At 35.2% G+C, this 14,861-nt stretch overlaps 2 protein-coding genes across 3 annotated transcripts; one reads left to right on the forward strand and one right to left on the reverse strand.

Moving 5' to 3' along the window:
- The first annotated feature begins 1,488 nt into the window (after positions 1-1,488).
- Positions 1,489-4,755, forward strand: LOC125864977 (uncharacterized). The gene is made up of 2 exons (XM_049545126.1): positions 1,489-1,567; positions 2,868-4,755. Exon 2 carries the CDS (start codon positions 2,869-2,871, stop codon positions 4,504-4,506), a length of 1,638 nt encoding a protein of 545 aa, XP_049401083.1. The 5' UTR covers positions 1,489-1,567; position 2,868; the 3' UTR covers positions 4,507-4,755.
- A 1,554-nt stretch (positions 4,756-6,309) lies between these two features.
- LOC125864981 (polyadenylate-binding protein RBP45-like) lies at positions 6,310-14,102 on the reverse strand. 2 transcript variants are annotated; one of them, XM_049545131.1, is made up of 7 exons: positions 13,698-14,102; positions 11,892-12,360; positions 7,535-7,587; positions 7,330-7,460; positions 7,160-7,256; positions 6,894-7,070; positions 6,310-6,656 (listed from the first exon to the last, which is right to left on the reverse strand). In XM_049545131.1, exons 1-7 carry the CDS (start codon positions 14,001-14,003, stop codon positions 6,654-6,656), a joined length of 1,236 nt encoding a protein of 411 aa, XP_049401088.1. In that variant the 5' UTR covers positions 14,004-14,102; the 3' UTR covers positions 6,310-6,653. The 2 variants fall into 2 exon arrangements, with proteins under 2 accessions (XP_049401088.1, XP_049401086.1); XM_049545129.1 differs by having other exon boundaries at positions 6,894-7,073.
- Positions 14,103-14,861: the final 759 nt, after the last annotated feature.

Below are 14,861 nucleotides of genomic sequence, written 5' to 3' on the forward strand. Positions count from 1 at the left end.
TTGATAGAATTAATATCCCTATTATATCTTTCTCTCATTTGTGAAACACTTTTCTTTCTTTTTATATGGGAAACACGAAAAGTGGTGTAATGTTTTTGATAATTATTGACAAAAAATTTCTTTTAATTTAAAAACAGATTTAGTCTGTGAATATTGAAATATTAACTCCACCGAAAGCATATGTATTAAACTTTTATTTATAGACTATTCCTCGAAAAATCTTCTTTTTTTTTAATGAATGGGATTGGGACTTGAATTAATATCTTTATCTATTTTGGGAGAGGTATATTATGAATTTGAGTTCACAATCCATTATTTATGTTTACATCATGAGTTTTTTTAACACTAGTTACATGGATATAAAGTAAGAAAATGAATTCTACTTGATAAGAGGTTGGCCATTTATTTGCAATATAGTACCTTGCATGTTGTTGTAAACATTTTAGGACAAATTACTTAACTACACTCCTTTACTTACCTTAATATCCATTTATTCCTACTTATTTCAAAATTTTCAAAAATCCCTTATTTACCTATGTATCCCGCATGTATCCCGTGCACAACGCTATGTATCCCGCTATGTGGAATGTATCAAACGCTATGTATCCCGTGCACAGCGCTATGTATCCCGTGCACAACTCTATGTATCCCGCTATATGAAATGTATCAAACCTAATGTATCCCGTGCACAACGCTATGTATCCCGCTATGTGGAATGTATCAAACCTAATGTATCCCGTGCACAACGCTATGTATCCCGCAAACATCATTTTTAAGGGATTTTTGGTAAATAGAAAACTAGAAGGGATAAGATGTTATTTAGTACTTATAATATGTGGTTCCTATAATTTATACAACATTTTATTTATTAATATAAAGATTTGAGTGTTTAATTCAATGTTCTAAAATATTTCTGATAAAAAGTAGATAGTTCTCTTTTTATTATTATTATTATTATTTATAATTTAACTTTTGTATCTCTTTTTTTTAAAATAGTCTTCAATATTGTTTCAAATAAAAATAAAATCACAAACTTCAATCACCTTTTGCAATCTCAACAAAAAATTATATCTATCGACAAACTACCATTATTAGTTGTTGTGGTTGCTAACTTTTGGAGTTTGTTTCATCAAATAATATAATTTTCACAACTTCATAACATTAAAATACTTTTGAATGTTATGCGAATGAAATATATATATAGTTATGATATTAATTATCACTTATAAAACAAACCTTCATATATTGAGAAAATAATCTTAATTACTACGTAATTTGATTTAAAGATAACGTCTTAATAAATAGTTATAGTCATACGACCATTTGGATCTTTTAGAGTAAAAAACAAATCGCCCATTGTTGCATGGTTACAATTTCAACAAAAATTTCGCCTTTATTTCATTTTCCTCTCTCATTATTTGCATGGTAACTCAACTGAAAAAAAAATATTAACAAAAAAAAAAGTCTAAAAACCAAAGGAGAAAAAGAAATTCCTTCAAGGCAAAAAAAAATTAGATCTAGAAAAGAATTTCTATTGCCATCAATTCTTTGGGAGATTTAGAAACAGGTAATTCTCATTTTCTCCATATATATTATCCATGAGTTTTTTTTTTCTGATTAAAAAAACTTAGGAGCACATGAATATCAAACATCATGTGTGCAATGAATTGATGGATTAACAATCTTTATTCATAAAAAAAAAAACATGACATAGATCTAATGTAAATGGAGTTGTTTTAGGAAAGAAATGTGTTTTTGGGATATGAATGTATAACTCTAGCACATAGGTAAGATTGGTTGTTTATGGAAGTTATTCATCTTTTATCTTCTATTTTTCAAGATCTAATCAATGTGTTTCTATGTAAATAATCATATGATTGATTTGTTCATTCAATAAATTTTTACCTCTCTTTCGGACCAGGCGTTGGAAATGATGTTAACTTTTCGATAGAACCAAGATCCCTATCTGTTAGCTATTCGATGGAACTAAGATCCCTACCTAATCCTCGATTATGTGTGAGACGTTTGAAATGATCGCTTTTTTATAGAATCAAGATCCCTACCTGATCCTCGATGTGTGTGAGATGTCTTTTCGATAGAACCTAGATCGCTACCTAATTTGAAGTGGTATTAATTTTTCGATAGAAGCAAGATCCCTCAATCCTCGATGTGTGAGACGATGGAAGTGATTTTAGCTCTTCGATAGAATCAAGATCCCTATTATTTCCATCCCGATGTGCTACACATTGGAAATAAGGTTAGATTCCCCATCTCCCTAGACACGCCCCACTCCAACCAAGTCTGGAGGAGCTAGAGATGTGTCTGGAGAGGCTAGAAGTGATGCTAACTTTTTGATAAAACTAAAATCTGTTTCATATCCTCTCCGTTGTAGACACCGGAAGTGGTGTTAGCTTTTTCATAACTATTCACGAAAAGTAATTATTATTTTTTAATTTTGATTTCGATCATTTTGTATTTCTAATTAAATATCCTTAATCTTTTACTTTGAAGACGGATTCAAAAGGATCATGATGAATATTGAAAATTCATTTTTTTTTTTTAATCCAACGCAGTAATTTTATTTTAAGGTTCACCTTTTGCTATGAAATTTGTTTACTTGAAATTTCCTTTTTGCTTTATTTTTATCTTCCTATGAAAATAAAGATTGAAAGTGTTGTCTGTTTCCACTAAAGATGACTTCTGGTGGAGTACAAACTTTTATTAATTTATTTATGTATTCACCACTAAAGTTAAGTGAATAGTGATCGATCATTTGAGAAATCAACCCTTTCCGAGTCATAAAAGCCCTTTTATTACAGTACAATACACAGTGCTTGTACAAAACATTCAAAAGTTAGATTTTTCAGGATGAATGAGCAAGCTACACAAGATAATAATCCCTCTGCTCCAACAATCCTTCCAGCAAAGAGAAGGCGTGGACGCCCGCGTAAAGATGGAGGTGTTGCTAAGAGAGGGAATTTGCAGTCTCCAGCACCAGAAAGCATCAAGAAAGTTCAACAAAATGCTGTTGAAGTGAACCAAAAAGATGGCATTATTGGCAGTAACAACGGTGTAGGACAGATGGTTTCTGGTGTCGTTGATGGTCGTTTTGATGCAGGGTACTTCATCACCGTGAGGGTTGGTAATAGTAGCACCACGCTCCGTGGATTAGTCTTCCAGCCAGGGAGATTTGCCCCAATTACACCAGCAAATGATGTTGCCCCATCAGCTACAATGTATCACAGGAATCAAGTTGCTAGCCCACTCTTAAACCAGCTTCAGCAAGAGCAGCAGCAGCCAAATGTGGCACCAGGACAACAAGTTTTACCTTCTAACCCAATGTCAAGTGCTCCATTTATACCGAATACTAACCAATTTGCTCCTGTTATGGCACCTAACGAGGGACGATGCAATGTGAGTTCTCCTTTGGGTGAAAAAATCATGCTGCAGCAGCCAAATCAAGATCAAAGAGTCCAAATCCACCAATCCCATCTGACCATTCCGGTGGAAAATCTTAGAATGGTTGAAAAGGATGAAGTGATGCAGGTATATGAAATCTCGAACCAATCAGAAGGGACTAAAATGGTTGCAGAATCCATGTTGGAACCAAAAGGTAGTGATGGAACTAGCAATCAGGTACAAAAAGCTCAAAACCAACTCATGGACTCAATGTTTCAGTCTGACATTCTTTTTCATGGTAACCTTAACAGCCTAAGTGGTGAAATTCATCATAATCCTGTTGTTTCTAAGTCTCAAGAGGCGTCAGACAACCAACTGATTGAATCTGAATCCAAGAATGATAAGCAACCGAATCCTGAGCAGTCGTATATGCAAACTTTACTCCAGCCTGGAGAGTTGGCTCACTGTGAAGCGAAGAAACTTGAGATCCATCGATCTCCTCCTGTAAACGCTCAAACTCAACTCTACTCCTCCCAAGGGCTTCCTCCAATGAATGAAGAGATTCAGCTGAAACAATGGACTCATGGTGGACAAGAAAACCCACAGAATCAATTCAATCAAAGTACTCTATTTGCTGAACTTAACTCTGTTTCCCCTGCTGCAGAAACTCAAGTTCAGCCAAGCAACGAACTAAAAAGCACATTTCTTGAACAGAATTATGTTCAGATGACTCAAGCTCTAGAGGTTGGAGCTAATGAGAATCCAAATCCCGAGATCAACCCAGTACTGGTTGCTGGTGAAACTCAAGTTGTGACTACTTCAATGGACTTCATGATGGAAAATCTGAATTATCCAAAGAATGATGAACCACAAAGCATTCATATTGGACCTGAAGTTGACTTATCAAGAAATGTTGAAACAGCAAAAGAAACTAAGGAAGCAAGTGATCCTCCTGGTGACAAACTTGTGCTAGGTTCTCAATTATCACCACAGCAACAAGAGGTCGAAACCGATAATTCTGATCATTCAGCAAAACTTGAAACTCAGAACAAAAGTTGTGATGGTGGCAACATCAACCTGGAGATGTTTCATCAAGTCCAACCTTGAAGCTGCTCATGAATAAGAGCAACAATGTTATAGATCTTTAAGTAGCTTGCAGTATAGGACCTTATCTTCATGTTAGACTTTGGTAACTTTTCTTTTTTATTTGCAAGAACTTATCTGGAGTCACTGGACCTTAATCATCCCAACTATGTATGTTTTCCCCATCAGTATGGCAGGTCCCCTTTGTTAGCTATAGAGGCGGAACCAGAATTTGAAGTTCATGAGTTCTAAATTTGTTACCGGATGGAGAAATCTATAGCTTGCTTTAGTTACTAAGTTCGTAATTAAATATTTATACATATAATAGATTCCATGATTATAAATTTACAATATAATTAAGAGAATCAAAGGTGGCACCTTAATCAAGAATGATTTGACTTATATACTTTGACAATGTAAAGAATTTTTATAGTATTCTTTACAATTGATCTCGCAGATACATGTAATTCAAAAAGAATATGTGGGTGGTGTGTGATACACAACCTTTCATTCCTTTATCAAGGGCTCGATCAATTGATATATTTTCAAAATACTAAAAATTCAATTTCTTGAATACTTGTAAAGTACTGAATTTGTCAAAATAAACTTACAAAATTCCTTGAATAGTATGGATTTGATTGAATCCAAGTATTGTAAGCATTCCCAAAATTTATTTATTACAAGAGTTTGAACCCGAGATCTTGATGAGTTGTAAATTAGGTGCATGCAGTTGACATAGAAAGGAAGACCAACTCAAGATTCCTCTGTTGTAAACAAATACCATAAACCTTTTTGCCTCTTCAAAAAGGCAAAGGTTTGACATTCTGATAGAAGAAGTAGAACAGGTCTGATTAGAATGTCCTCTATAAGTTGAGATTGAAAGGAAAGCACAGAGAACATATACTTGTGCTCCTCATGACAGGGGTAAGGCTGCGTACTGCATACACACCACCCTTCCCAAACCCCACTGGTGGAAATATGTCGGGTATGTTGTTGTTGTTGTCATCAAGCTATATATAAATGGAAGTTGTAGATCTGTTTTTGGTTATATTTTTAAGTTTTTTAGCTGCAGTTTTCACCATAATTGTCAGGGAGAATCTGCAGGAGTTTTGTGTTAAATTGTTTTTCCTAATCCTCCTCTTGATTTTCTTGCTTACTTACCCCAAGTCTTTTATTTTCGTCCTTTACAATTGTTTTCTGATTACCTGCATTTCTATGCTTAAAACTACCTTTAAAATTTTGTGGACCTTCATCTTTTCTTGATTTGTAATGCATTTTATTTTGAGAGTTAATTAAGTATTTGGATTTGAAAAGAATACATTTCTATATACGTGATTGGCATTGATGATGGGCTGTGTTTGTTTCATTTTATGTTTTTTTGGTTGTTCTGTCTTCACAAGATAAGGGAGGGGTAAGGCTGGGTACTCACAACACTCTCCAAATCCCATTGTTACACATGTTTCGGAAGTTTCTCTTTCGAGAAATGCTTTATCAAAAACAGTCTCTCTCTATAGGGGTAGGTAAAACATCCTACCATCCCTAGACCCCACTTGTGAGATTACACTGGGTGTGTTATTTCGAGACACCGTTGAATGTTTGAAAAATCAAGGCTATCATATATCGACCGTTGTCCATCTCTCTCAAAATTGACTCAAACTCCAGGAGCCTTTAACTAGAAGATGACTGCAAATTTGTAATGATGGATATCTGAGCACCCATTAGCAGAATAAAACTAACAAGCCATTTGAATTCAAAGATGGTAATAAACCAGACACAAGATCTTATGATTGAAAGAATGGTAAACAAAACCATATCCAGATAAGAAAATTAGAAAGAAGAGCACCATAATAGATCAAAATCAACATTTTGACAAGCCAAAACTATGGAAAGTATAAAAAGATGCGTCCTTGATCTCTCTGAGGTCTTTAACATCACTAGACCGCATATAACAAAAATGGCCAAGTGCGCAATAGGCCGAGAAAAAAGGAAATAGAAAAGGCAACTACAGAAACAGACAGCTGACCAGAACATAAATGTATCTCCAAGACCTAACCTACAGATAACAAACTACACTACCTCTGCGTTCATCTGAAAAATCTATGCGCTCCGATTTTCAACATCAATGTTTTTGCCATGTTAGGAAGCTCTCACCAATTCCTTTGACCAGCAGATTACTGCAAAATATAAGCCAATTTCTAGTCATGAGGAACAAAATGTGATATATGATGATGAATGAAATTGCTTCTGGGTAACCACTATTTTAAGTTCTACTTCTCAAGCAACTCATTTTATTCGCACAAACTATGACAAAACAAACAAGCTGTACTCCCTCCTAGTAGAATGTGCATAGATTCAATGGCATTCCCTACATAGGCAAACAAAATAAAGAGTTCAAAGGTTTTGGAAAATACCTGAGGCTGCTGCGACATTTGTTGCTGTTGATGTGGAGGTTGCGCATAATTTCCATACCCGGCATAGCCTGCATAGTACATATTTGGGTCCTGAGTAGGTTGTGCATAACCATAGGCGTCGTATCCTGGTGTATACCCATAATAACCACCACTCCACTGGGTCGGATCACCCTGAGACTGCTGAAAAGGCAAACATAATATTTAAATCAGACACCTCACGACAGTTATAATGCAGTAATCAGAGAACATTTAGGTAAAATAATAACCTGCTTGTTTGAAGGACTACGACCCCATGAAAGGCGGATGGTTTGTCCACCCAACTGAGTTCCACTTAATGCTCGTAAAGCTTCCTCAGCACAACTTCTGCATAACAATGCCAGCATGTTAGTTTCCTTATCACTGAATTTGATTAAGTTCAGAAGGCATGCTACTGTACCTATCGGTAAATTGAACAAAACCACAACGTTTGCCTAGTGGTATTTTTACATGAAGCAATTGCCCGTAGTTCCCAAAAACCTGCCTGAGGTGATCATCAGTTACACTGGCATCCAAGTTTCCAACGAAAATCTGCAATTAAAGTTGTTTAATATGAGTACAGTTCGAGAGAAACATTGAATGCTGATATAAAGAAATGTACCGACCGTCGTATTAGTAGGGTCATCCTCATTTTGAGTTCCAGTACTTTGATATGAAGCTGCAAATGAAAGAACAAAGGTGAGGGTGGTTAGCAGAGATATATGTTAAAGCAAAGAAAAATGCAGTTGAAAAACAAAACTAAGAGCAAATGTCCCCATAAAACTGTAAAAGTTCACACAAAAGGTCAGGCATGTCTAATACTTAGACATGTTTTCATCGTCACCAAACTGGTGGGTACTCAACTCTGCATTCCAGATTAAACACACAAGGTCTGATCGTCCGGAAGAAAAGTAAAATTAACATCTCAACTTCCTTAGGTATATGTTCAATTCTTTTTTGTTTGGGGGGAGGGTTGGGATGGGGATGGAAGAGAACATGTTTAAAGATGACGATCACTATTGGTAGGGCAATAGAAGTATTGTTCACAATGCAACATTTTAGTAAAAAAAGAGCAGATTAGAAAGACATCTTAGAAAAAGTTGGAAGAATAAAGCACCCTACAAGGTGGATTGACTAGTGGTATTAGATGCTTGCCTAACCCAAAACAAATTAGAAAAGAGAGGGATAATCACATGCAGTAGGTGTGTCCTAAGTGAGGAAGAATATGATGATGTCAATCATCTTTTCATCCACTGCAGATTGACTAATTAGCTGTGGAAAATGTTTTTGCTTACACGTGACCTGACGTGGTGCAGGCAAGGAAACCCAGACAACTGTTCTTATGCTGAGATGAAAGAAGCCTCAACATCTGAAGCCCCTTTGGTGTACTGTCCCTGCAGCGATATGGAGGACAATTTGTAGGGACAGAAACCAGAGGTTTCTTTACTAAAAAAAAAGAGACCAGAGATTTTAAAGGGAAACAAGAAAGCATAGTCAGACTAAAGTTCAAATGTATTTCTACAGTAGCTTTTTGGTGTAAAAAGATTGATGTACATGAAACAGAAGGTTTGGTCAATTTTCCTTGTTCACTACAAGCCTGTTTAGCCAAGCAGTTTAGAGGCCAAAAGCATTTTTTGGAAATTTGAGGTGTTTGGCCAACAAGTAAAACTACTTTTAAGGATAGGGGTTTCACCCTGTGTGCACCCAAAGGATAGCGGCTACGGGTTTCCCTTGTCATCACAAAAAAAAAGTAAAATTACTTTTAAGTAGAAAGAAGTTGTTTTTCTTCATGGGGAGAAGCAAAAGTAGAAAATTATGTTTTTCAAGACAAGAAATATCCCTACCATAAATACATATTTACCAAGTATATCCCTCATTAATCCATTAATTTCTACTTATACATATTTTGTATAGCAACTCATTTTGATTCCAGTAATATATTGGTCTCTAGATATATTATTGTGCTTCCAAACTTACAGAGAAGCGTCTATGGAAGTCTAAAAACAAAAATAGCATATTTGGTAAGAGTACATAGAGGGTGTTTGGATGAACTTTTTTTAAGTGATTTTCATGTTAAAAGCCAAAAGCCAAAAGTAGATAGCTTTCTACTTTTGACGTTTGGCTTTTTTTTTTGGTAATTTTAAAGCCTAAAGTAAAGTGCTTTTAAGAACTTTGTATCTTTGTCAAACACCTCTTAGAATTAAAAAGTGCTTAAAAACCAAAATCACCTAAAAATAAGTCAATCCAAACACCCTAATAATCTTTTTTATCAACATCAACAATCAAATTTATAAGGTTTTAGGTATAGATCATATTACCATATGATGCACTACATATACACCATGTTTTGATTAGTAGTGCGGTAAATGAGATCTCAATCATAATAACTGATAAAAGTAAAATTACAGTTATTTATTTTTGTGATGAGTTCAGTGTTATCAAAAGCGAAAAGCGCAAAAAAACTCTAAGGTCCGTGGGGCTTTAAGCGCAAAAAAAGCGTAGGCTTTAATGAAAAAAGGCGCAAAGGGAGGAAAAAATACATGATTAGTCCAAGACTAATAATTATAAACATGAATGACAAATATATGACCAAAGAAGATGAAAAAAGATTATGATATCAATTGTTTAGTGTCGCTTCTTCATAAGAGGCTCATTGGCAAGGAAAAGCTTGTCTTAGAACCTTAATGACGACACTGAAGTGCACAACACGTTTTAGCCTCGCTTCAGGGCTTAAGCGCACTTAAAGCGCGCCTTTGATAACACTTCATGAGTTTCCCATATATAGTGATTTAATTTGTGGAATGGTTTTAAATTTTATTTTGGTTGATGTTTCTTAGTATTTTTTTTTTTTTTTGATAACCGAGAAATCCGTTTGTGACCCGCCCTTTGGACCAATTCCAGCCTTCTAAACTCAATGGATAATGGGCCCGCCCCTCTACCCTTCTCCACTTAAATACCAGGCTTCGTTTTGCATGGTGTGGGGCTTGAACCTGCGACCTAAGCCACAAATCCTACACCTTTTGCCACTCGAGCTAGGCCTTGGGGGCGATGTTTCTTAGTAGATTTAGATCATCATGTTGATATTATATCAATATTTTTAATATTTTCTTTGATTTATCTATATCTTTATTGATTGAAAATTTTAATATGTACTTTCAAATTTTAATTCAATAAAAGTACAAACTTAATTAAAATCTTTCATAATAAATATTTAAAATAATTTCTCCATAAAATAATCTTAATAGTAGACACTCATTAATACTTGTCTTTTTTCAGAATTTAACACGCAAAAACACTTTTTTGAAAAGATTAGTCAAACACAATCTACTTATCAAAAGCACTTTCAAATGAAGTAGCCAAACACAAATTGGTTCTCACTAAAAGTACTTTTTTAAAAAGCTTTTATCATAATAAGCAGTTTTTAGCTGCTTGGCCAAACAGGCTCTACATGTCAAGCAAGAGAACTGAGTTTTTGCTCTTTTACAACAAAATCCCCAGCACTTGCTTTGTCCGGAGATTAATAAAATGAGACACTTGTCAAAAAAGAAAGACAATACAGAAATGTAACTAGACTATATGGAGTGCTGTAATTTTCTGAACAATGTCATGCCTATGTACCCAATCGGCACAAGTTTTTTTTTTTGATAAAGGTAACTTAATCGGCATAAGTTTTTTTAATCAATGACCCAATCTACACGAGAATACCATATATTATCCGGACTATGATGCTTTTAGCTCTTCAGTATATGTCCATACAACAGAAGACAGAAATCAAAGACAAGATTTTCATAAGCCATAATACTTTTGAACTATCTTTCTGCCATATTTACGTCAAAACACGGTAAATTCGGGATCTAAAGGCATTATTGAAGTACAATGATTTGCAGTCCATTCAAAAAACATTTGCCGGCAATCTAGAGATACTGAAAACATATCCTAACACCACCCTTCACATCTTTATTAAAGCTCTAGGTGTCTTGACTACAGAAGTAAAAAAGAGATACAGAAAATTAATAACCAAAACTTATTTAAAGAACTTCAAAAGATTTATTCAAAACAAGGAAAGAAATATTGAGTTATTACACATCATGATACAAATTATACACACTTGAATGTCAATCTATTAAAAAACCTAGCGGAAACAAACTATATGATGTATTGTGTTCAAAAGTGAAATGATGGATTATTGACTAGTAATGGAGAGAGGAAACCCCACAACACCGTGAAGGGAGATCTCTAAGACAAACTCATGAGGCAAATGAAGCAGATAAAGGACCAGGATATCTTAAGTTGACAATTGAAACTGACAGAGAGCTTAGGAGGCACACTGAAGATCAAAGTGACACTGGTGGCAATCATATGAAATAAACAAGAATAAAATGTCTGAGTAGTAAAGATAAAGTAATCTGAAGAAACAAGAGCAGAGTAAAGAGAAAAAACTGGAGCTGTTAACATTAACACCGAAAGGACCCGATAGATGAAATTTAGCCACATTGAGATTAACAAGATATTCATTTCAGCTGAAACAAGCTCCAGGCCACTAAATGATAGAGCCTGCCTCCTATTTACCCTGCTTTGAGACAACCGTAGTTTTATGAGATTTAATATTTCAGAGAGAAGATTTTAGTACTCAAGGAAATGACATCACAAGCTGGTACTTCTCTTCAAAAACTCAAGAGCACAACCTAAGGAAAGCAAAACATAAAAGCACTGCTTGGCCGACTGAGGCCAAAACAGATAACTCTGGATCCCCAAAATAAGCCAATAGCACCTTCAAGCTATCTAAATTCAGACCAAAACAGACGCCAAAAATAAACCAATAGCATCTGCAGCTATCTAAATTCAAACCTCATGCTCTTTATGACAAATAAGCACAAAATCAAAGATTTCAAACTCTAGGAATAACACAAGTATCAAACTGCAAGCTAGATGAAATACATTGTTCTTAACAACTCGAGAACATTACAACATGCCTGGATATACCTTGCATCTGACCACCAGCATTCTTCTTGTTAGCTGCAGGACCAATGCGCATGGGCCTAGTGGAGCAAAACTTTCCATTCATCTCAGTCATAGCGTGTAACTGCTCACTCTCATCCCCAAATCTAACAAACCCATAACCCTTTGTGTGCCCGGTTGCCCTATCTGTTACAACCTTAGCACCCTTGATTGAAGGATAATTGGGTCTGAATGTCTCCTGAAGCATGTAATCTGTAACATCAGCTGCCAAGTCTCCAACGAATATTGTATATTCAGGAGTATTATCTGAACGCTTTTCACCCGAACCAAGTGATGCCCAATTGAGCCTAAAATTTTGCTCAATATTAGGCATCAAGGTGCCATTGTATGCTTGTAGATTCCTTTCCGCAGCAGCATGACTATTAAACTCAATAAAGCCATAACCCTCTGATTGTTGAGTTTGCTTGTTGCGGATAACTTTAGCAGAGACCACCTGCATAAAAAGTTAAAGTTAATGTTTTCTCACTCAACCATAGGCAATGGGTAAAGAAGAGGACTGAGTAGTTGCACTAATATGCACACTGAGTGTAAGAGGGTATTTGGATTGACTTTTTAAAAATAGTTTATAAGCTAAAAGCTAGAAGTTATAAGTTAGTCATACCCAACTTTTAGCTTTTGGCTTATTTTGTGCTTTTTGGGCCTAAAAGTAAGTGCTAAAAAGCACTTTTTATCTTTCCCAACACTACAAAAAATGAAATAAGAACTTACAATCCAAGAGCACTTAGAATAAGCCAATCCAAAAACCCTCTAACTCATGCACGTGCTTACAATCATGCACGCACGAGTGTGCATTTCAGACGCGAGATAAACTTGCATCACAAGTTGTATATCTGGATTCTCAAAATCTCAAATTTAGTGGCAAGACATTCACCAAAAATATTGTTGGTAAGATATACCCCTCAATTCCCAGGGGAGTCCACCCATTAATTATAAAATCAAAGATACCAAACCAATGATAGGATTAGTACCATACTAAAAACTTAAAGATCAACAGTTTGTCTCATAACATATATACAGGTACCCCAGAACCAATGGACTTGCCTACTCAGAAAATTAGCAGCAATCAGTTACAAAGAAAAAATATGCACTTCCAAATGGTTGCCACTGAAACCTCAAGAAGATTTTTTAAGAAAATATTTTCCTGCACACTAATTACATGAATAGAGGAAATTGATATAAATATACTATGTTATAGCTCACAATAAGCTCTGCTTAAATTAATATATGGGGAACCCCTCCACACTTGTATTAAAGTTAACTGCTTTTAACCAAAAACATAATACAAGTTACTGCATATATAAACTCCATATTTTTAAGTGGTACAGAATCCTGCATATAAAAACCATTGGAGAAGTATTCACTTTCCTCGAATACACATACAAAACACTCTGGAGAAATCAGTCCAAATCATATGAACACTAAACAATTCTCAAGAAAAATTAAAAAAGATCCAATCTTCCCCCAAAAGACTTAGTTTTTCACATTAAATACTAGCAGCCATATCTAGAACATGCAAAAGTCCTTACCATAGCTTTTCAGTTGCTTATATTTTCTGGTATAGTCATTACCTTTATCAAAAAGAAATATTTTCTGATATAGTCTACACTCTACATAAACAACTAAATCAGCCTATGTGCAAAGCATAATTTGAATATCTTGACAGAATCATTAGAAAACATATAAAAATGTCATTATAAACCGGTCCTTATATATGTAATTCTCTAATAACGATAAATGGAAAGCAATGTATTTCATGAACTTTAATTATACCTCTCCAGTTTGCGCGAAGCAATTATATAGGTACTGTTCATCCATCCAAAACTGTAGATCTCCAATCCAAAGCGTCCGGACTTCATCAGCACTGGTCGGCTGAGCTGAAGCCGTGTACTGAGATTGTTGTTGCTGCTGCTGCGGTGGGGGTACTCCGCCTCCCTGCTGCGGTGGTGGTTGCTGGTAGTAATAACCGGACTGCGGTGGCAGAACCTGGTACTGCGGCTGCTGAGCCATCCACTGCTGTTGGTACTGTGGTTGCGCCGCCATTGGTGGTGGAACCATTGAACTTGCCGCCGGTTGCATCGTGTTGAAACCCTAGAGGAAAATATGTGGATGATGTGAGAGAGGAAATTGGAAGGAGTGGGGAAGAGATAATTTGTAGCTGATGCTACTGTACAAGGGCACTATGGGCATGTAAAATTTTCAAACCTTCTAAATTTAGAAATACATGAAAATTCTTTTAACAATTATGGTGTTCAAAATTGAACCATAATCGATAATTTGAGCATTATCTGGTTCATGAATTAATGACTTGCGACTGATTTGAAATTTTATAAGTAACGGTTATTAATTAGTGAATAGATTGTCTATCTTTAATAGTTGATCAATTCATAACTATTAGTTGTACTCTTCAACGATAGCAAAGATGACATCTGATGGGTTTAGATAGTTCGACAATTAGTCACTAGTGGAGCACATAAAGATATTCCTCTTTGATTTAATTTATATAACGGATAAGCTAATAGATCAATCGATAATCATTAAATTGATCCGAATCGATTGATATCTTATTGATTCGGTGACGGTTTAGCACATATAAAAAGTGATAACTAATAGTTAAATTGCTAACGGCAAAGACCAAATCGAACCATGTGATAAACACCTTTACTATAACCTGATTTTCAACACACTTGTCATCCTTCTAGCTGCTAGATCGTGTCAATTTGTTGGTTGAACTAGTTTCCTATTGTTTCATTGTGACCTAACATCAATTTTGTACTCACTTTGTTTTTATAATTGTGGTGTCTAAGTCAATATGTGTTAGCCTCAACTAATTAAATTGTTTGACTCTTGAAATTCGAATCGTGCCACATTTAAGGGAAATGAACTAAAATTTATGTATATTCTTCTTGAGATGCCAAGATGTTAAGTCAATTTCTT

The sequence above is a fragment of the Solanum stenotomum genome, chromosome 5 (genome assembly GCF_019186545.1).
Source record: "Solanum stenotomum isolate F172 chromosome 5, ASM1918654v1, whole genome shotgun sequence".
Lineage (NCBI taxonomy): Eukaryota > Viridiplantae > Streptophyta > Magnoliopsida > Solanales > Solanaceae > Solanum > Solanum stenotomum.

Coding starts and splice junctions, on each gene's coding strand:
- LOC125864977 (XM_049545126.1), top strand. CDS start 2,869: ATGAATGAGCAAGCTACACAAGATAATAATCCCTCTGCTCCAACAATC.
- LOC125864981 (XM_049545129.1), bottom strand. CDS start 14,003: ATGCAACCGGCGGCAAGTTCAATGGTTCCACCACCAATGGCGGCGCAA. Junction 7,461..7,534: donor ATGACCCTACTAATACGACG/GTCGGTACATTT, acceptor CTTTAATTGCAG/ATTTTCGTTGGAAACTTGGA. Junction 7,257..7,329: donor TTTGTTCAATTTACCGATAG/GTACAGTAGCAT, acceptor ATTGTTATGCAG/AAGTTGTGCTGAGGAAGCTT.